General features: G+C 30.1%; 2 protein-coding genes across 2 annotated transcripts; both read left to right on the top strand.

The window, feature by feature from the left end:
- The first annotated feature begins 5,726 nt into the window (after nucleotides 1-5,726).
- Nucleotides 5,727-16,119, top strand: LOC113511842 (uncharacterized). Its single transcript, XM_026895563.3, has 6 exons — nucleotides 5,727-5,900; nucleotides 6,033-6,092; nucleotides 7,831-8,360; nucleotides 9,146-9,314; nucleotides 15,133-15,326; nucleotides 15,725-16,119. Exons 2-6 carry the CDS (start codon nucleotides 6,075-6,077, stop codon nucleotides 16,110-16,112), a joined length of 1,299 nt encoding a protein of 432 aa, XP_026751364.2. The 5' UTR covers nucleotides 5,727-5,900; nucleotides 6,033-6,074; the 3' UTR covers nucleotides 16,113-16,119.
- A 4,864-nt stretch (nucleotides 16,120-20,983) lies between these two features.
- On the top strand, nucleotides 20,984-22,852 carry LOC113511555 (larval cuticle protein LCP-22-like). The gene is made up of 4 exons (XM_026895181.3): nucleotides 20,984-21,088; nucleotides 21,563-21,744; nucleotides 22,106-22,277; nucleotides 22,593-22,852. The coding sequence occupies exons 1-4, from the start codon at nucleotides 21,077-21,079 to the stop codon at nucleotides 22,677-22,679; spliced, it is 453 nt and encodes a 150-aa protein (XP_026750982.1). The 5' UTR covers nucleotides 20,984-21,076; the 3' UTR covers nucleotides 22,680-22,852.
- Nucleotides 22,853-23,628: the final 776 nt, after the last annotated feature.

The raw sequence follows: 23,628 nt of genomic DNA, 5'->3' as shown, positions 1-23,628 counted from the left end.
TACCGTTTAAAAACATTACAAATATTTAAATATTATTCCTTTGGACTTTTATGGTAGGATTTATGATGAACGAAATGTTAAGGTCCATTTACTGGACCGATTTAGGTATGAGCGAAAACACGAAATTGAGTCCGAAACTCCGGAATTTCATTTCATGGTAGGCCCCCTGTTCCGATTACGAAACTTTTCTTGAAATTTGTGAGGTTCACTTTTATATTAATTTTGTTACAAATAAAGTTCTTGTTATTTATACGACTTTAATTATTATTTGAGCATTATCAACTTATCAATAATTTAATATAAAAAACCCTGCCAACTAATATTTGCCATTGTTAATCTGATTATTTGGTCGTTCGTCCGTGCAGAATAATTGCAATGTTCATGAAACACTGAATATAATAGGTAAGATTTCTTCTGCTATTATCTATGTATTTCAAGACGAAATAATAAGAATTATTTAGATCAGTAATTATTAAAAAAAGCCGGGCAAGTGCGAGTTAGACTCGCGCAACGAGGTTTTCGTACAAAATCATTAAAACATTTTCTACGTGATTTAACTAAAAATTTACGGTTTTCAGATTTTTTTCTTCACTTGTGCTATATGACATTGTTTCTTGCCAAATTTCATGATTTTAGGTCAACACAAATTTGCGAATATCAAAATATGCGATATAAACGACCGTATCTTTTGATTGCGTCGATTTAGAAACTTGATTTTTTCATTGCTTTTAGCGATTAAAGACCTGAGTATGAGATATTAATTTCAACTTGATAACTCCACACATTCCTAAGGAAATAGTCTTGACAGATGGATAGACGGGATGCACGGATAATGAAGTGATCCTATTAGGGTTCTGTCCGTTCCTCCATTAGAGGTACGGAACCCTAAAAATACCCAAATATACAATTTAATTTATTGATAAATATATTGATATAGAGGTATGAAGGTAGGTATTAAATTTAGAGTAGCAAGGACATCACTCATCATTCGCGATATTATTAACACTATTATCTGATTGACAACTTGTTTTCAGTTTTATCTTTAGGTAAATTTATCGAGCTAGTTATATTTTAAATCGAGTTATGTTAATCAATAATGGAAAGACGTGTTGCTTAGCAGATAGGTCAACGAATAGTAAATAATTCATTATTACATAGGTGTTTTTATCATAATGGGTTAATATATTATATTATATGTCTATATCATAATACGAAGTTGATGCAACATTAATTAAAAGTTCAAGGATCACCGAGTTTTGCTCTCAAGTTTCTTGATGTTTGTTATTTAATCATATCCATGTGTATTCATTTGCGAATAAAGATACAAATATAAACCATATCATACATCCTAGTTTATATTTATATATCCATATATAAAAATCATATATGCAAATGTTCCAGGTTACGATATGATTTTTAAAATTTTATTTTTGAATGTATGTATTAATTGAGTAATTAATTAATTAGGTGTGGTATACTGACATTATCAGCTATCAAATGAGCATTTTCTTTTTTCAAATACGATCTATTTCGGTTTAGTATCTGTATAATAATTTTGAGATTTTGTGTAAAAAACTTATCTTGTTACAATGTGCAAATATTTTTTATAATATATTTAAATATTTTTCGATTAATTAATTCCCAATATAATTATGTTATAGTGAATATAATTTTCTATAAAACGATGGGTTTCATATATAATTTAACTCTTTTATGAACCGTTTCTTTATTAAAGCAGTAAAAACATATTTATGTAACATTTATATATGAGGGTAGTGTATTTTGCTCACTTATTGTTTGGTTTAGATTATTCTTTATACAACTTAGAATGGTAAACAAGCTGACGACCCACCTGATGGAAAGTGGTAACCATCGCCTATAGACATGGGCAGTACCATGGATATAGCAGAGTATACTGTTTCGCTCATAATACCATGTGTTGCCATTCCTGAGGACTCAGGTGTTATTCCTCTGTACCCAGTAAATTCACTGCCATATCTCACCATTCAACCCAAACCATAGCCATGCAAACACAACTGCTTCACGGTAGAAACACGAATGGGACAGAGGTACCCAAGTAGTCAACTTTTGCACAAAGTCTCTCTCTGGTAAAATTGGTAGTAAATGATACTTATTAAAAAGAAATTTACAATGTTTTAAGTACTCGTACAAATAAATAATATTTTCATGTAATGAAAAAAAGAAGAAGTTGATGGTAACGAAAAATTGGCCACATTAATAATTTATATAACCATTGGATAATAACGAAAACAGAATTCTACGCTATGATACGATTTAATAAAATAAAATGACTAAAAATTAAACAGCTATCGTAGATATTTTGATACGTTTCAAGAAATTATAATAGAAGTTACTGTTTTCAATAGCCGTGTGGGTCCCGGTATAGAGCAGGCCACCCCTTTCTTTCCCGTGGATGTCATGAGAGGCGACTAACAGAGCTTATGGTGTAGGGATGGGTTAGTGTACTTCTTAAAATATCACCAAAAGTTAAAATGTTGTAGCCGACCCGCATGCTAAGCGTGGCAACTACGGGCAAATGCCCCTTATGGGAGAGGCTATGTTCAGCAGTGGACAGTTAACGGCTGTTACAAGAATCCTTTTCAGTTATAAAGTATAACCATTAAAATGCAGAAAGAATAGTTAAAATTTATTATTTGTATATATGTATACATTTATATAAGAATTATAATTGTAAAATAATATTAAATATAAAACATTATCAACTAATTTACACATTTAACATATTTGTTATGTAAAGTATTTGTGAAGGCATTGTGTGGCATATGTTCTTATTCTACCATTTTTGGAAAGATTTTGAAATGTAAAAACATTTTATTTTTTATTTTTAATGCCTTGTTTTCAGTCCTCTAAGTAGTTATTATGTAAAAATGCATGTAAGTAGTATGTAGGTAGGTGACATTAGTTTCATTCAAATCCAATAAGTTTAAGTATCTGAATAGAAAAGAAAAGAGTGAACATAGTAGAACAGAACAGGACAGGGCAGGACAAAAGAGAATAGAAATAGATTTGTTTACAAGCTCTTTTAAATCATCAATTTTATATATTATAAAATACCAATACAATAGAAAAATCCAATACAAAATCAAATGATGTATGTACACGTATTGTATCGAAGGTATCGAATGAAAAGAAGGTGAGTCAGCATATTAATTATTAAATCATTACACCACCAAAGTCATAAAGTAAAGGACTATAGATTATTTGGTAACGTAAATCATTCAGATCAATAAGTATAAAAATAATATCTATTTTCATGCCAGTGTGGGCTGTGAGATCCGGGTAGTAGTCACTGGTATTTCATTAATAAAATTTTGCATAGTAATATTATTAACGTCATTTACATGGCACTGAATATTTCAAACATTTTAAAGTTTTTTTTTACTATTATTTAATGACAATAACATCTTTAGTTGTCTTCGTAATATTCATCTCGATGTAGGTGGGACAGCGAGAACAGAAGAGTAGGCAGGTCATGGGCATCACATTAATAACAATGATTGGTACAATCGATAAGACAAGAACAAGAAGCAGTAGAACGTCGATTAACGTGACACTGCCATTACGGAAAATGTGTGACATTTATCTATTCACTGCTCTTTAATTTTTTATATTTGCACCGGTATTTTAATATTAAGCATTGTTATGTCTTCAATTTTTTTTATTTTTATTTAGTTACAATTATATTATTATTGGCAAGTAATATGTTTTATCCTTATTCTCTATATCCTCTCCTTATAAACTAAACATAAATAAACTGTGTAATTATTGAATTAGAGGTAAAATACACGATTGGTTAGCGAGTCGAGAGTTAAACATTTTGTCGGGAAAAATAAAATAATAAGCAAATCAGAATACAAACCTTGTAATGCGTGCGATGTCTCTCAAGGTAGCATTTTAGAGCCTCTTTTGTTCCTATTAAACTCATACATAAATGATTTACCAGAGACGATAAATCATGAAATGATTCTTTTTGCAGATTCATCATTGTTTAGTGTAAAAATGCATCAACATTTGAAAATGACATAAACGAAGCATTACTAAGAGCCGTTTATTGGCTAGAAGCTAATAATTTGACTATAAACGTAAGTAAAATACAATACAATTTCAAACATACAATAGTAAACATATAAATCTGAATATAAAGTATAAAATATTTTAATTAAAAAAATAAATTTTGTGAAATTAGGAATATCTAGGAATATATATAAGATAAATTCAATAATTGGAAAAAATACGTTTAAAACCTAAGAAAAAAACTGATTTATTTTTTTTTGTATTAAATTGTTTAAGGTGGCTTCCCAAAAAGCAGCAATGTTAGATTATTATGTATATGTTGCTTCAAATTTACGCTATGGTTTAATGCTATAGGAAAACTCTGTAAATATTATAAAAAAATTCAGCACACGAAATGTGTCAAATCAATGTGCTTGATCAATGGAGCTTATTTCCTGGATAGTTGCAAACCATTGTTTAAAAAAAAATTGCCGTTACCAGCTCTTTACATATATGAAATTTGCTTGTTTGTCTGAAAACATATTGTATTCTTTGTAATTAAATCCACAAATAGAAGTTAAAGACTTCAAAATAAATTAGAAATACCGACACAGTGACTTAACATGTTTCAAAGAAATTGTTATTATACGGCTATTAAAATATACAATAAATTGTCTGATAGTTTGATCTACGCACAATTTTAAAGAAAACTATTTGACTATCTAATTAATAATTGTTTCTATTCTGTACAAGATTTATTAAATAATTGTAATTTATGACTAAAGCCTTATTTAGTACTATAAAAATATAATGTAACTTATTATTAATATGTGTAATTTAAAGTAATCGATTTTGTTAGCATATTTGTTAACATTGTGTTATTTTAGTACTTGTAAAAAAAAAACATATACATAACATATGTAACGGTACATATTGCTAAACAAGTGTAATTACTTTTAATATTTGCTACTGGCAATCACCGATATTTAGTAAATAAAAATACATTCATTTATTCATAGATTTATTGCGTTTGTTGACCGATATTAATTATTAATATTTATGAATGAATTTTCTGAAAATTTATGTAGCGAGATAATAATGAGAACTTTTTGTTAAAATACTGTGGAAATGTATAGTCCTTTTCAATCGAGTTTGCTTGATACGTTCATTAGATTATTTGGTTAGTTATGTAGATACATGACTTCTCATGCTAATATATGTTAATCCATATCCTGCATTTTTCACGGTAAAATAATATGGTAGTTGGTAAGTCCAAGTATCATTGTTATATCAGTTGTTAATATTGAAATGAATTTATTTCTTCCTACTATTATTTCTTCATAAAGTTTAAACATTATGCTAAATACACATGTTTACAATGATAATGCACCACTATTAAATACACATAATAAGTACTGGAAAATAATATTGTCTAATTATAAAATCAATGGGTAGTATCTTTCATATCAGAATGCGTTTTATAATGTTTATACTTGTTGATTCTGGAACTTGCTATTAAAGGATGTTATTTTCTATGTCATATTCGTTATGGTCTCAATATAAATGTAAATAAAATAAGAAGGTTGGAATGCGTACGCCTACTTATTTTGTTGCATTTTAAAGTTCATTTTTGTTTTATGCAAATCGACATTGTGAGGTGAATCTGCATGCATTCCTGAGAAAATTACGACCCTCATACAAGTCGGTCGTCTCGAAGTTATTGGTTATCCTCTCTTCGATATCTCAGTGAAACAGTGCAATAATCTCACGGACTTTTGTATTAATAATAATCGAACATTTAAAGTATGTTAATTCTTCTATTTGACCTCGTCACACCTTGATTTAAGGATTCTGTTCCACTTTTGGTATGTCCAAATTTATTCATCATCTAAATGTTAATTAAATGTCAATGGAGAATATGATGATTTTGACGGATACATGGTGCTGTTATGAGCAAAACATGTTTGTGTAAATTCATACATTTGATCTAATTGCAGATATTATTTTTGGATAAATAACTTGGTGCGGATAACAATAACATGCAAGTAGTGAATTTTGTAAGTAATTTCAGTATCTTATAATTTGTTTATAGCTAATTATGATTATCATATGATAATTATTATTAAAACGTTCGCGTATTAATTTGATTTACTAAAAGTTCTAAACTCTTAGATATAGTTAAAGAAAAGCAAGAATTAGTGACACAAATCATACAAATATACATCCAATTTTATATTAGTTATATTTAATTCACTTACATCACGAAATATATATTTAAAGAAATATAATCAATATATATTTGAAACAAAAAATAATAGTGAATTTTTGTACCAATTTTTGCCCAAGAAACTTATAAAACAAGAAAAAGCAAACAACTATTTGAGAAAGGAAGAACAAGCGTTCCATATGCCGATTTAGATATATATAGTGATAGGTAATCGAGGACAGACAACATATCAAGCAATTGACTGACAACTCATCTCTGACATTCTTTTACAACCTTGTATCATTGTTTCGTAAATTTTTGGCAATTTTGTAGACCTGTCTATCTACATAAGTTATTACATAATATTTTAATAAACGACCTGCGTTAGTAATGGCAAAATAAATCGAGAATCAAGATATTAATATTAGAAAACTCTTCAAGGAAAAATATTCACCATACTGTACAAATCTTATTAAGCATATTCGCACTTTACATTTTTTTTATTAAACGAAAGGTCACGGCGTGAATAAACCTTTCTGGTTCAATAAACCTTTTGGTATGGGTAGGAAGATATCAAAGGTTACATTTGTGGTTTTATTAGAGTAAAAATAAGGCATTTAAATTTCATAAATTACATTTAAAAATTTCATATAATTTGGATTTAGGTGACAAACAAAATGGTTGTTATTGTTGTATGTGGTATTAAATATAAAATAATACAAGCTAGTACTTTCATAGTTAGGAAGTAAGTCTTAATATTTTGGGGATTAGACGTACACTTTCTTTAAGATGTGTATATTCTATATAAAAATAGATTAATATATTTTAAATATGAGTAATTTATAGCATATGAATTACCGCACAGTGAAGTAGGATTAAACAATTATAATTAAATAATTGTTCTATTTTGATTTATAAGGTGAAATAAAAATCGCAATAATCGAGATTAGATACCTAATAATTTATTTTCATGATTTAAAATCAGGCGCTTTGTTAGTTTATTTTATTTATTTCTTTTATATAAAACAAATGTTTTTTTTAAGGGACTTTTAAATCCTTATAACAAGGTATTAATTATAGAAGGAATGGGGTAGTATTTATGTTTATTTATTATACAATACTCGATTCGACATTATCATCATCATCATTTTAGTTATTATCCGTCCATTGATGAACATAAGCCTCCCCCATAGACTGCCATTAAGAACGGTTCTGAGCCACCTGCAATGCATTTCAGGTCGTCACTCCAACTAGTAGGGGGTCGTCCTACATTGTGTTTGCCCGTACGCTGTCGCCACTCAAGAACTTTTCTTCCCCATTGGTTGTCGGTTCTTCGAGCTATGTGACCAGTCCTTTGCCACTTCAGCTTGCTTATCCTTTGGGTTATGTCAATGTACGATTCAGCCGTCGTTCAATCCAAACTACATTCTTTTTTCTTTCCCTACCTATCTGTATCGCTGTCCTGCGTGTATTAAAAAAATTTCATTAATTTATTTACCAAAATAATGCTGTTCACTCAAGTGAACAGCATTATTTTGGTAAATAAATTATTAAGTGAATGTTTAAATTTAGTTAATTTTATATTTCAGATTGCAACCTTCGTATTATTTACAGTTATAAAGTGTTCACCATTTGATGATGGAAAATATGATCCTAAGAAATATGGTAATGACGATGGAAAATATTATAGACCGTTAAATGAAGGTAAATACATACCTGGTGATGAAGGAAAGTACACTTATGTTTATAAGCAAGGCTTGTATCCAGATTATCCTTATGTTCACGAAGTAGGCCCTAATGGTGGAGTCGGAGGCTTTGGAGGAAATGGAGGTTATGGTGGAAATGGTCCTAATGGTCCTGGTGATCCAAGAGACAACAATATATCTGACAGGCCGGGAAAAATTGAATACATTGGCCGTAAAATATATGCCGAAAGGTATCCTTATCTTCATAAAGTGATAAAGGCACTAATAGATCGATATGTTTCATTTGATAACCTATTTGGTGAAACGCCTGAAGGAAGTATTAATCATTATTTCAAAACATTTGCTGATAAGAAAACTGCTATTAAATGTAAATATTTAAATACTAAAGGTGACAGTGAGGGATATACTTCTGAGTAAGTATTAAACAATTATATGACAAATATATTTTTTTGTTTATGTATAATTATGATATTAATGTGCTTAGTGAAATGTTAGGTATTATGGTAACTTCAATAATAATTGATAAATGACTGTGACTACAGAAATATTTTTAAAACATAAATGCTTAGAAGGTTTCCGCAAATTTAAATCCCGTCCGCTTTAAAATACTTTAATGACTCAATAATTTCTGGAATATGTTATTGAAATTGCCAAGTAACTAAAATTAATTAAAAATGTTTAGTCACTGATTAGTTCATTAGAGATTACGGTAATGAGTATATTTTTTATTTATATATTTTTGTCATTTTCGTTTTAAAAATATTCTATTATAATTTTAAAAGGATTGGTCAAATTGGCCCTTATATTTACCAGATGTTGAAAAATAACTTGACATCAAATTTACATTTTAATAGATTAATGGTCGATAACCTTTTCCTTTGTGGATCTAAAATTAGGTGAGTAGCTAAATGTTATGATTAGGTTTGAGTATATTTTTAGGGTTCTCTAACTGAAATGTAAGGACAGGACCATGATAATTTATTAATGTCTGGCGATTTGTATGCAAGTCTCAGTATTATAATATTTGTAACTTTTGTTTCATGAATTTTATAGGTAGAATATTATTATTATTATTTATTTCGACGAACACCTCTTTTGAAAGACAATATTCTAAAATGTCAAAAACAACTAAATCAGACGCAAACTAAATATTAATATTTTTTTAATTATAAATAATATATTTTATTATATTTTTCAGGCACAATCCTCAAATGCTGTCGCGAAATGGCAAAAATATTGGTAATTTTTATAGTTTTAGAGGAACAAAAATCCTTAACAACGTCACCCAATTCACTAATTCCAGTAACAAAAATAATCTCAAAATTGAGTACGAAGTATATATACGGATTGCGGATGAACCTATTCAATAAATCAATGACTATTCTTTAATTAAAATAAAATTTTATTTAATCTAATTTATAATAAATTCTAGCAAATTTTTATTTGACGGTTGTTTTCATTACGTGACTTACAAATAATGATGATTTTCAATACATCTGTTCCTTAGATTAGGTGTCTAATCCGCATCTAATCTTTTTTATGTATGTTAAAATTGTTCTTATTATTTTGTAATTTGCAGCTGTTATACCTTGCGGAGCAAATTCTTGTTGGTTATGGTGCAAAGGCTTTTTTTTATACAACTTAGAATGGTAAACAAGCTGACGGCCCACCTGATGGAAAGTGGTAACCGTCGCCTATAGACATGAGCAGTACCATGGACATAACAGAGTATACTGTTGCATCCATGATACCTCCCATGCGTTGCCATTCCTGAGGACTCAGGTGTTATTCCTCTGTATCCTGTAAATTCACGCCATATCCCACCCTTTAAACCGAAACACAGCCATGCAAACACAACTGCTTCACGGTAGAAACAAAACTACTTATAAAGCGCGATTTCACGTGTCTTTAAAACAACTCATCGTGCTTTGATGTATTTTATATCTTTAAACATTATAACTGCGGAGCCGGTTTCAAAAGTATATTACTAATATTCAAGATTATTTGAGATAAGCAATAGTAAACGTTACAATTAGATTAAAGAGATTATTAGCTTATATCAATTTCGTAATTATCGAAATTTTTTTTTTTTTTTTTATAGAACTTAGAATGGCATACGCCCACCTGATGGAAAGTGGTAACCGTCGCCTATAGACATAGCAGTACCATGGACAATATATCTGTTTCGCCCATGATACCCCCCATAAAGAGATCAGGTATTTTATACCCAGTCACGCCATATTTGCAAACACAACTGCTTCATAAACACGAATACAGAGGTACCCAAGCAATCGACTTTTGTACAAAGTCAAATAGCTTTTGAAAATAGCTTTTTTGCGATGTAAAATATATCTGTAGCTAATATTTTTTCGTTTTATATAACATACCAGCTTTCCCTCACGACCTTGCTTGTATGTGTAATTCGATTTCCAGCGGTTATCACTTTTTCGCTTAGTCTTATAAATTATAGCTATTCTCCGCGAGTTTCTAATATTGTAAACTCCATCTTATATCTTTTCTTAGCAAGAGATTAAATATAAAACTTCGCCTTCTTTACTTAAAATTAACAAATTTACCTATATACAAACTTTCATCTAAATCAAATCATCCCCTGTCTCAACCCCTTTGGAGTAAAATTTTAAAATACTGCTGAAAAATATGTTAGTTTTAATCAAAAGCATAAAAACAAATTTTTATACTTACAACTTCAAAAATAATAGATTATACAAATTTTCATTCCTCATTTCACCTCCTAAGGTTGAAATTTAAAAAATGCTGAAAAGTATTTTATTTATTTCTAGTCAAATGTCTAAAACTAAGGTTTCGTATTTCTAGCTTCAATTAACAGAAGCCCCATATAAACTTATATTCTCTGTTTCACAGCTTTAGGGGTGAATTCTTTAAAAAACAATAAACGGGTATTAATTTTGGTTCTGAATTAAGTACCTAAATGTAAAATTTCACATGACTAACTTTTAAATGACGAAATTTAACAAAAACTTTCAATCCTTGTTTACCTTTTTTAGAAGTTGAACTTTTTTAAATTTTTCCTTATTCTTTACTTACCTGTAATCTATCTGTAAAGTTTAAAGAGATTGGCTGTGGCTCTCTTTTATATATATATATATATATATATATATATATATATATATATATATATGTAGATAGATAATGAAATGTAGATTTGTTAAATAAGTAACATTTATGTTTTTATTTTAGTTATTTGTTCTGTAGAAATGAGATATAATTATTGAGCATTTTTGTTATGAATGTTTACGATTATAAAGAAGTTTGCTTTTTACTGTTTTCTTAATTTGATATCAAGAGATAATTTAGGTTTTATGGTCTTACCTGAGGTTTCCAAGAGGTACTCACACATCCGTTTATAGCGTAGGAGGCTTTTTTGTGAGTATATAATCCGGTTAGCAGTAATAAAATCTTAAGCTGTATAAAATTTTACAGTACTGCATGTATTCGATGAAGTTCGATAAAGAAATATTTATGATTTATAGTACTTACTATAATTATATACTACAATTATATACAATATTTTCTACCACCGCCAGGTATCCAAGATTATTAAAAATATGGAGAATTATTATCTAAATTCTATAAATATGTACTTTACAAATATTTAAATATATATTTTAATTTTGTACATTCCTCAATAGATGTTTTATACATTAATATTATAAGAAACCGACTATCATAGCCTATTAAGCAATGTTGTTTATCAACATTGAGCATTATATATACTTACATGGTGATAATTTTTGCATATTTTTTTATTTATGGGCTTTTTTGCAATGAAATTGACACAAAATTTGTTATTTGATTGGTAAATTCCACAGACCGACAAACCGACAAAATATTTTTGATTATTTTGTTTTAGTGACTTAGGTTATTAACATTTTTGTTAAAAAATATTTATAGATACCTTTTCACGATGTAAATTGTTGGAAAATTTTGGAAAGTGCCAATAAATACAAATGGAAATTTTCACAGATTTCCCATGATATACTGCCGTGCGCTATAATTACTCTTTATTGTTGTTATTTTTATTCAGGGTAATGGGTGGGTCATGTAGCTTAAAACGTCCATAATTGACAGGGAAGAAGTGTTTTTAAGTGGCGACTGAGTTCAGGCGAACGAACTATAGGATAACCGAACAATGACCTCAAATGTGTTGGCAGTATTAGACAGTAGGTGCATATACACATATATGTAGGTAGTTTTGGATCGTTCCGTGTGGCAGTTGGAGAGCCCTAAGTACAGCTGTGAATAATTAATGACTGAAATGATGAAGGTTGAATAAAGTTTTTGTTGATTAAAGTTTGTATATTTTTCTATCATTTATTTAACAGTTGGTTTTGTAACTGAGTGCCAGTCAGCACTAAAAGTCATAAGCACCACCGTTGCACGTAAATCGCTTAACCAAATTATGACAAAATTTGGTGAACATTGTACGGTAAAACGTCACAATTAATCGAATATATTCATTCATTAATATTAGCTGTTAACTGCCCTTTACTAAACTTACACTTCCCACATACACTGCCTTTGCTATTAGGAAGTTTTGCCATAGTTGCCACGATTAGCAGGTGGGTTGGCAACCGTAGTTAGGCTTTGATGATGTTTAAAGAAAGACGCTGCTGCCCATCCCTCGATCATTAAATTCCCTTTGTGGCGTCTTACGGCACCCACGGGAAAGAAAGGGGTTGCCCATTCTATGTCGGGACCACAAGCCACGTTGTAAAGAGTTTTTTTTTAAATATATTTTAATGTGTTCATTGACTTATCGTGCTGACCATACTTATATATATGGAATCTGCAGTGGCCGAGTCTGTTTGTCCTTGGCCATTTTTATTTAATATAAACTATAATATTTAGATTAAGCAAGATAGATAGGTCTTATCTTGCTCAATATAGACAGATATACATACTTAGTTATGAATATGAAAAACACTCCATTAGTGAGAATCTATTAAGCAAATTTTGTTTTAGATTCAGATATTATGCATTATAAATTAAAAAATGTATATGTGTTGACACTACAACAAATTTTGAGAACAAATCATTATTAAATTATATATGTATATGTATACCTAAACTAAAAGTAACTAAAGATTCGCTATCCCTATCCCTATAGGTATGTTTAGTACTTATATTCCTCAATTATTCTTTATATATTAAATCGCAGTGAAATCAAAATAATGAAATTAAAATGATAGTGGGATGATAAAATACATTTATAGGTGATCTAATGTAACACAGCAGTGACAGATTATGGAAAGTATTATTACGTATACTAATCTCTCACTTTTTTCTGCAACTAAATCTATTAACTTTAATACATCTTTTTACAGTTTTACTACTAGCTTTAGCTAATTATGTTATTCTATTATATATAGTATATTTTAGTAGATAGGTAATCACTTTTAGATAGCGTATCAAGATAATATATACACGAGATTCTAAGTTAGATCTTCAGGAATATAACTATGAAAACCGTATTCAATTTGGTGTAACAGTTCTTGTGTGATGCTTGAATAAATATTCAGACAGGTAAAGAGAAATTCTAAAAAATCGGCTAATTCGAGTCCGTCTCGTGCACTGAGAGTACTGTATAAATTATAATTAAAAAAAAGTCCAAAAAATGAACGAATGAGTATACTTATTTATTTGCATTATACAATATAGGAAATAAGCAAGACAATTTAATCAAACACAACGACACAATTGTATAAGTACAGTAAGGCGGTCTTAATGCTGAGAGAAATCTTTTCAAGACAACCTTAAGGTAATGGACTAATTGTTGTATAAGTAGGTATGATGATAGTACTGTGTAATTAAAAAAGTATCTTTTGCAAAGTAAAATTTATAAAAATTAAATGTATATATATATTGATCAAATAAAATTTACAATCCCATGCATATATGATAAATATGTACCTTATACTAGGATATATTTTTGTAATTTATTAAAAAAAAATAATTATATACAGAAACTAAATATCCCAAAAAGTTGGAATAACTAAACTTTTACTTGTGTAATTCTTTAGGTTAATTTATTTATTACATTACATTATAAAATAGGATATTTTAGGTGTGTACTTAAGGAATACCTACAAGTTGTTCCTAATGCAACTAAATAAACATCCGTTAAGGCAGGTCCTTTGGAAATTCTCATTAAATATGGGTAGTTTTACCAACTTCTTCCTTTTCCATGGATGTCGTAAGAGGCGAGTAAGGGAATGGAAAGCCTAACTGCGGTTGTTAACCAGCCTGCCAATCGTGGTAACTACTGGCAATGCCTTCTAAGAAAAATGCCTATGTTTAGCAGTGGACAGTTAAAGGCTGATATGATGATGATGATAAATTCTTACAAAAAAGGCATGACTGTCAGTTAATGGCAAGTAGTTGCATGGTTCGTTATACATTTTCACTAATATTATATATGTGAAAGAAAGTTTTTTTTGTTAGTTTTATTTCTTTATTTGGTAGCTATTGCTAACAAATAGAGAAATAAACAAACAAACATGGCGCCATAATGTCTCAGCCAATAGTATTGAAAGTTATTCACGTACTATTTGGGATGAAGAAAAATATTTTATCTCAGTTAATCAATATATTCTGGGTATATGGATTATTTGTGTGTGCAAAGTAGTATGTCCTGAATAATTATTTTATATGTTAATTTCGTATATTTTTTTAAAAACTATTGTTAATTATTCAGTTGCGAAAATTATTTCAGGGTCATTTAAAAAAAATACGTGAATTGTATTTAAATAGTTCATAATTATGAAGTCAACGTAGGTGTCTTCCAACATATACATGGTTAGAGGACAAATAATTATGGTTTTTGTCATTGGGCGATCTGTTTTCTGATTTGGGTGCGGTTGGTGCTTTAATTTGCCACAAATCCATATATTGCAACGAATGTCAATTTAACAAATAAAATTATCATTTCTGCCGTTAATCTGCTCGAGTTTTGCAATAATTATTGCTATTCCGTTTTAACGGTTGTATAAAAGATACGTTTATCGTTTGACACCATCATTCGTTTATTTTTATTCTAACAAGAATTAGAAAAAAAAATGAAGATCTTCGTGGTAAGTAAAATGGTAGTTGTAGATGGATTTTGCTAAGGAGCTAAAGTGTATAGTGAAGTTTTTGTTTGTGCAGTTTACCGTGTTGGTGTTTGGTGTTGTTACCAGTAATGCTCTAGACGATGGACGATACCGTCCAGGGAGTTATGGAGGTGACGACGGTCGATACCGGCCAAGCAATGAGGGTCGATACGCAGAATCCTACGACAATAGATACGACTATTCCAGTGGATCAAATTCTAACAATAGATATCAGAGACCACAATCTAGGTATGAATACAAAGTATTACATATAATTTCTGTCTCTCAAAAATATAGTGATAATTTTGGGGTTTCAGTATTTAAGTGGCAATTTACAATGTTCGATTCAAAAGGGCCATTATTCTATATATACATAAGTAACTGAAAGAAAGCAACGCTATCCCATAACTTACTGCAAAGGTAACATTTATCTTAATGTTACAAAGATAATGATATTCCGGATAAAATTTTACCATTTATAATTAATAAAATTATTTAAATATACTCTTATTTAAAAAATATATAAAATATTTATTCATCAATATCATGTACTAGAATAAGACTATTGCATTGATAACAATATTATGTATTTGTTATTCGTATTTATTAAAAAAAAACTAAAATGCCAATAAAATGTTCTTTTTTAGTTTCAGTCAAAATGCTGGTATTTATCGGCCATTAGGAGCAGCGTCTGCTGCATCTCCTACCTACTACCAACAACAAAGTTCATACGTCAGGCCTCAACAAACTTCTTATGTTAGGCCACAACAACGTAATGAACAGAACGCAAGAATCCTCAGACAAGACAACGAAATAGATGTTAACTCTTACCGATATTCTTACCAGACAGAAAATGGTATTAACGCTGAAGAGGCTGGTAGGCTCGAAAATACCGCCACTGGTCCTGGAATTAGAGCCACAGGATTCTTCGAATATCTCGGCGATGACGGTGTTACATACAGAGTCGATTACACAGCTGACGAATTTGGTTTTCATCCCAGTGGCGCCCATTTACCACAAATACCTCGAGTCTAATTATTATTTTAAGTGCTTTATCCACTGTGATTAGATATTTCGAAATAATTATTATTTACTATTTAATTATGTTTTATTTTACCTTTTGACGTAGTGGTTAATATAATACCATTATTATAATAAAGAATTTGATAGATATTTAATCTTATATTATAAAATGTTTGTTTTACAGTAAATTAGTATAGAATATTCAATATTATTACCAGAGACAGACTTTGTATTAAAGTCTTTTGCTTGGGTACCTCTGTCCCATTTGTGTTTCTAGCGTGAAGCAATTTTGTTTGCATGGCTTTGTTTTGGTTTGAAGAATTTTATTAAAAATGCAAATTTTCTGCCATATCCCTTATGGCAGTGAATTTACAGAGTATAGAGGTATAACACTTTATTCCTTAGGAATGACAAGGCATGGTGGTCATGGGCGAAACAGTATACTCTGTTATGCCTATGGTACTGTTTATAGGCGACGGTTACCACTTTTTAAGTTCATAAAAAAATATTTTCATATTCATAAAAAATATATTCAATGTTTTATTTTGTCACTTGTAACATTATGTCCGTTATTTTTATTATGAAGTGTATTTTTTTATATCACTAAGGTGGCAAACAAGCATAATACCCACTTTATGGTAAGCGGTTACTATAACCTATGAACGTCTGTAATACCAGGGGCATTACGCGCACGTTGCCGACCCTGAAGAAATCTCTTTATCCGTTTTTTGAAGAACCCTGTGTTGCAGTTTCTTGTAAAAAACACGACATTCTGTGACCTAAGCGTTCTTGAGAGGAGATATATTTGAGGATATGAGGGCCTCCATTGATGGCGAGCGTATGATTATAGAAAGTCTTGTCCAATCTTCGAGGTAGCTACGGAACTACGTTGGCAGAAATGTCGACATAAAAGATCGCAATGCTCTTATGTCGAAGAATTCCAGGGCACGTTCCTGAATTTTTTTTTTTTACTACTCAGCAAACGAGCATGGGGCTCACCTTGTGTCAAAGAGCATTGCATTCCAGGAATATACTCCATACACTCTTGAGAATTTCCTTCCTCCACAGAGGAATACACTCCTGAAATTCCACAATTGTGAAGTCTTAGCAAATGGGGGTTTTAATGATGAACGTACAAGCTTGTGTCTTAGCGGGGTTAAACTGGACTAATTATATATATAATAAATAAGATATACCCGACTCACAACAAAAGGTGTATATGTACATAGACTAGTGGCCTGTTGGTAAATTCATTCCTTTTTACGTCTAATGGAATTTTTTTTAGCGTTTTGACACCTATTATTTTTAGGGTAGTTAGACCAAGCTGACTACGATTTTGCCCGGTGCCAATCTCTCCGAGCCCCTCCTCTCCTTTAATCTTAATCATGTGCGTAACTGCGGTTCTTTTCATTTTCTACAAAAACTATTGGAAATAGCAAAAAGCTGTCAAAGACAAATAAAATCTTTATAAAATTCTCTATAACATTTACCTATAAATTACTTTAATAGTAATCCTATAAGTTATGAGATATACTGTTAATATGCTATTAATTTTCTGAAGAAAGATTGTTGCTGTGATAAAACATCCGAATAACGAATTAATCTAAATCGATTTATTTACAAAATAAGATCTTATTATCGCATGTTATTAAATTCACCTTGCGCTTTTTGAATGCTCCAGTACTAAAACTCGACACATGGTTAAGTTATGTATGTAATAACTTCATTATAGAAACGTGATGTATATAATAAACAAGTATATATATATATATATATATATATATATATATATATATATATATATATATATATATATATATATATATATATATATATATATATATATATATATATATATATATGAGTTAGGTATATTTAGTTCTAAGAATCAATAACCGATGGAGAAGAATGGCTCTCAAGAGGCGACCCCGTACAGGTAAACGCAATATATCCTGTAGGACGACTGCCATTAAAGGGAGCAACGACCTTAAATGTATTAAATGGAATCAGTGAATGCAGGACAATGAACAGTATCAGAAATTAAATAAAATATTAAGTACATGTAATATATTTTCAGATAACGTGAATCTGTTTCTTTCTGTGACTTTCATTAGGGCGTCAGTGTGTATTGTCTACTGAAGCTGGTTGCTCACCTAACGCTGTACGAGTACTTACTAAGTAAGGTAGGAAATGTCTTTTGTCAGACACAATTAAACAATATCTTATAAATTATTAATACGAAAGGGTATATTGTAGAAAATTCTTTCTGTTTGGAAGGTGGCGATCTTCCATTCAGAGAGATACCATACCAGATAGGCATGCTATGGTACTTAAATATAAACTAAAGATTAAGCCTTTAGTAACATATATATTCTTTATTGCACTTGTAAGTTACATATAAAATTTGTTTGATAATCTATACCTATATATATATATATATATATATATATATATATATATATATATATATATATATATATATATATATATATATATATATATATATTTAAATATATTGATGTATATATATTATGAACGCCTGCAATACCAGAGGTATTACGCGCGCGTTGCCGACCCTGAAGAAACCTCTTTACCCCCTTTTGAGGAACCCCATGCTGTAGTCTCTTGGGAAAACCTCGGCAGGGAGCTCATTCCATATCCTGAGTGTTCGTGGGAGAAAACATCTTTGAAACCGCGTTGTACGCGACCATTTAGGCTGTAAGGTATGAGGGTGAACTCCCTGTCGATGGCGAGCCGTACGATGATAGAAAGTGGCCGTAGGCATCATATTGAATAATTCCTCTGAGTACAATCCGTTGTATAAGCGGTAGAACACGCAGAGTGAGGCAAAATCTCTCCTAAGACTTAAGGGTTCGATACCGCTTGCAAGCCTGGGATCATCGACAATTCTCATAGCTCGTTGTTGCATTGAGTCGAAGGGTTCAAGTTGGTATCTAGGTGCTCCCGCCCATAAGTGACAGCAATACTCCATATGGGGCCGGATTTACGATTTGTAAAGCATTAATTGCTGATCCTGCGTGAAGTAATGCTTCGCTCTATTAAGCACACCGAGTTCTTTGGATGCCAGCTTGACCTTATCTTCGAGGTGGCCACGGAACTGTACGTCACTAGAGATGTCGACACCAAGGATCCTAATGCTTTTAGAGATGTTAAGAGAAGTGCCCTGGAACTGTAGGGCCACAGCAAATGGGGTTTTCTTAGCAGTGAACGCGCAAGCTTGGGTCTTAGAGGGGTTAAATATAAAGTATAGAGAAGGAATTAAGACAAATGATGATGTTGATAATACCTATTACTACGGTCTAATATGGCTTCTGTTATTGATTACTTTATTAACAGGGTTAATCGGATACATATCCAGAAATTGGAGTTTTAGTATAGCAAAGCCAAAAGCTTATATGGGTAAGCTTATCGCGTCAAAACAAACTTGATCTGCTACAGCCTTCACTTTATTGTATTATAAATAACCTTAAAACTATCATCATTACCGTATTTTTGTATAATTCATTTGGAGTCAGTGACAGCACCGACGAAGAATACATACAGATATAAGAATATATCTTCTTCCTGATCCTTACCAGCTGTTATATTAGAACTCACTGTTCTTGTATGCATATTATGTTTTATAAAATCCATCTATATTTTTTTTGGTTTAACGCATCTAAGTGCAAATTCTTCTTTCAAAATATGGCTTTCATTCCTTCGCACGTCATTAGTTAAAATACCAAAAATTCTTATATTCGCAAATATAAGCTAATCTACATTTTCACTACAAGCCGTAGAGACTTTGGTTATATACTCTTAATAGAGTGGTCGTGGTTTTCATTACGATATTAGTGGATCATCATCCAGATCATCATCCTTCCTTACAGAGGTTCTCGCAAAATTTTTCCAGCTATTTCTGTTACTAGCCGAATGAGAACATTCCCTAATGAATCGCATGGATTGCTGCGTACATAGAATAGATATTTCTCTGTGCAATATTTCAATGAATAAATAAGTTAGTGTAACAGTAACTTCGTGAATAAAAAATAAAATAATAATGTGTGATTATTTACAGTTAAAATTATAATATTTTACTAATCCAAAACTTGTAATAAGAATTGCTGAATTAAGACGATAATTCGGTAAGAAAAACATCGTTTATTTAAATTTTGGTGATAATATAATTATTGCTTCCATAATTTAAATGTTATAGCAATCACCTGGCATACAAATTAGCTATTATGAAGATATTATGATCGGTACATAATATCTTCTTTTATCTATAAATAAGTAAATCAGGAAAATTGATAAAATTCCTACAAAGTTTTAATAATTTGCTGTCGAACTTACCTTTTAATTCCGAAAATATTTTGAAATGGAAAATAAAATTTTATTTTGTAATACTAATTTTATTCCTTTATCATTTGGATTTTAATGAAAAATATTTTTTGAACAAAGGTTTAAAGAAGAGCTCTGTTAAGGAGGACTCATTAATATTTTGGTCGTTTTTTTGAAATAAAAATCCAAATGGTAAAGGTTGTGAATATTTATTTTTAAGATAAAAATAAATTGTAGACTAGTCTACGACAGTAACCTTGACTATGTAGCTTCCTAGTATTTAAAAATGTCTAACGAATCATCTCACTACACGAATGTTTTATTGCGTTAGAATATAAAAAATGGCATAGATTTTCTGTTCATGTCGCATGAAGATTGTTATTCCACTCAGTCCTTACAACAATAGATAGAAAAAATATGTTTTTTCTTGAATTTCAGGTAATTTGGACCTAACAGAGATGAGTTCTTATTTCATAGACAATATAAAATGTCGCAGTCTAATTAATTACTAAATAAATGCAAATACATGACACTATCAATGTCGTGGTTATGTAAAATGCTCGGAGCAACGGTATAAAAGTAAATATGAATTCATAGTGCTGTATCAGTCATCAAATAGATCTGCTCTTGTAAAAATGAAGTTCTTGGTGAGTAAAAAGGAATAGGAATTAAAATTTTGTAATATTTGCTCGCTTCAAATTTTTTTTAAAGAATGTGATATCCTTGCCGCCAATATTTCTTTTTCTACATATAGTGAAGCTTTTTGAATATTACTGTGTCTAAGTGGTATAGACTATGTTTCGATTTGAAAGACAGTATAATTATAGGGTATAAAGTTATTGTTGTTACTGTACCTTCGTTCTTAGGAATACAACGCATACAGGTTCACGGGCAATGCAAATTCTGTAGCTTGTGGTCTATGGTGTTGTGTTACGGTGTTGTCTATCGGTGAATGTTTCACAATATTTTCCATTGTGAATTTTTTTACTATTTTAAATTAAAAAAATATATATTCACGACACCTATATTTATTTTAAAGTAATTTAACTGATATGTAGAATATGGTTTTATTTGTATTACAAATGAAAAAAAAAAAAACGATTGACTTTTTTTTTCTTTAGGTAATTTTTGCTATCTTCGTCGCTGTGGCATCAGCACAATTCCCTAATGTACGTAGGCCACTACCACCTCCATCCCAACCTCCACGTCCTGCAGCTCCGGTCAGCCGCTCTTCTAATGACCAGACTGCTAACATCATTCGTTACGACAATGACATTAACCCAGATGGTTCTTACAGCTACGCGTAAGTGATTTTAGTAATGTTGTAAATTTATTATTATAAAATACAATACATACACATACAAACATTTGAAGTAATTTATAAAAATAAGAACTGAGATATAAGCGATTTCGTGCCATTAATAAACAATACTGAAAGAAATGTATCTAATTATTTTATTTTAAAGATTTTAAATTAATTAAAAAAAAAAGATAATAGTAAATTTTCAAATCTTTGTTAGGCACAATAATTTTTTAAAATACTTTTAATAATTTAAATAAGTACTTACTAAGGGATAAATATTGTATTATATTTCACACTGCAAGAACGTTATTGCATTTAACGTATATCTGAAATCTTATTTTATGTTTTTCATTTCTTACAGTTTCGAGACTGACAACGGCATTGCTGCTCAGGAGCAAGGTACCCCTCGTGACTTCGGTGGCAACCCACCAATCATCCCTGATGTAGCTCAAGGCTCCTTCTCTTGGGTGTCTCCCGAGGGTGAACAGGTTTCTATCAGCTACGTCGCTGACGAAAATGGATACCAACCACAGGTAACCTACGATATGTATCCTTAAAATATGTTTTAGCGTAAATTAATAATATAGGCTCTTATGGATCTCGAGGTACGTTCTTAAACTTATAGTCACTTCTATATAAACAAATATTATGTTCTTGCTGCTTAGTTTCTTTTTTTTCAGAAGAGACCTATAACAATGTCACTGAAATGAACATGACATTATAATAAATTATAATAATTATTATACAAAAATTAAAACACAATAGTAGGGGTTATTGTTTAATATATTGTATAGTGTAACAACATATCATATTTACAAATAATTAATTTACTTTTGTTTCTCTTTCAGGGCAACGCTATCCCCACCCCTCCACCAGTACCACCACAAATTGCTCGTGCTCTCGAGTACATTGAAAGAAATGCACCAAGGAAGTAAATAGTGCCTATAAAAGTCTAGTCAGATATTATGCATTAAATATCTGAACACCTTATAAATGTGATTTATAGTATAGCAAATATTTTTATTGAAATATGTGTTTAAAACGACAACAGTCAATTTTGTGATTAAATATATGAAATTAATAAATTTATTTTCGTAATTCTACAAAATTTTATTTATTCATTTGTTATTAAAAGCTAGTTACTGATGCATGATAGTACAATATATGATCCTGAATACAAATTTGACAATATTAGACAATTCAATACCAATAACAATTTGCAACTTGAATGAAAAGATTGTTAAAGTAATATTAATTAAAATTAAACATTAATAAAATAAAATTAACAATAATAACCAGAAGATAATATATATAACATTTTTAATTAGATAACTAAATGTCTGAAATATTTGGAAAACATATTTAGAGAGATTTTTGATATAATGAGATATTTAATTAAAAATTTTTGTTTGGAAATTTACAGAGTTGTTTAAAAAAAATTTCAATTTATTCCATTGTAATACACTTTTAGTATATTAGTTCGTGTGTGAATGCCACTCTCTGGCATCAGAGGTTTATAGGCCGCCTTTTTTGTACACAAAAATTTCTGACGTAGGTTACTTAACTATTAAACGTTCCTATATTTAAATTACCCAAAGTTGAATTTAAATACTAAGAGATAGATTATAGACTGAGATTCGATCTTGGAATTTCCGGACTGTAGTAAGCGATATCTGACCGAAGCTAACACTGCTGGGCCGATAAATTATAGTATAATAATTATACAAAGAATACAAATTGTAAAAATACTAAAGCCTCACATGGCTAAAGTAATTGTGCCATTTTCAAAATTGGGTTTGCACTTACTATTATTAGCTTAGTTTGCAAATTTTTAAACATATTAGAGAGTAGGTGGATTTAATTGCGTTATTTAATATGCTAATA

The sequence above is a fragment of the Galleria mellonella genome, unplaced genomic scaffold, assembly GCF_026898425.1.
Source record: "Galleria mellonella isolate WM207_F2 unplaced genomic scaffold, CSIRO_AGI_GalMel_v1 utg117, whole genome shotgun sequence".
Classification (NCBI taxonomy): Eukaryota; Metazoa; Arthropoda; class Insecta; order Lepidoptera; family Pyralidae; genus Galleria; species Galleria mellonella.
The sequence above is the reverse complement of the archived record's forward strand: the minus strand, read 5'-3'. Positions and strand labels throughout refer to the sequence as shown.

Coding starts and splice junctions, on each gene's coding strand:
- LOC113511842 (XM_026895563.3), top strand. Junction 9,315..15,132: donor TTGCGGATGAACCTATTCAA/TAAATCAATGAC, acceptor TTGTTTGTGCAG/TTTACCGTGTTGGTGTTTGG. Junction 15,327..15,724: donor TATCAGAGACCACAATCTAG/GTATGAATACAA, acceptor GTTCTTTTTTAG/TTTCAGTCAAAATGCTGGTA.
- LOC113511555 (XM_026895181.3), top strand. Junction 21,745..22,105: donor GATGGTTCTTACAGCTACGC/GTAAGTGATTTT, acceptor CATTTCTTACAG/TTTCGAGACTGACAACGGCA. Junction 22,278..22,592: donor AAAATGGATACCAACCACAG/GTAACCTACGAT, acceptor TTTCTCTTTCAG/GGCAACGCTATCCCCACCCC.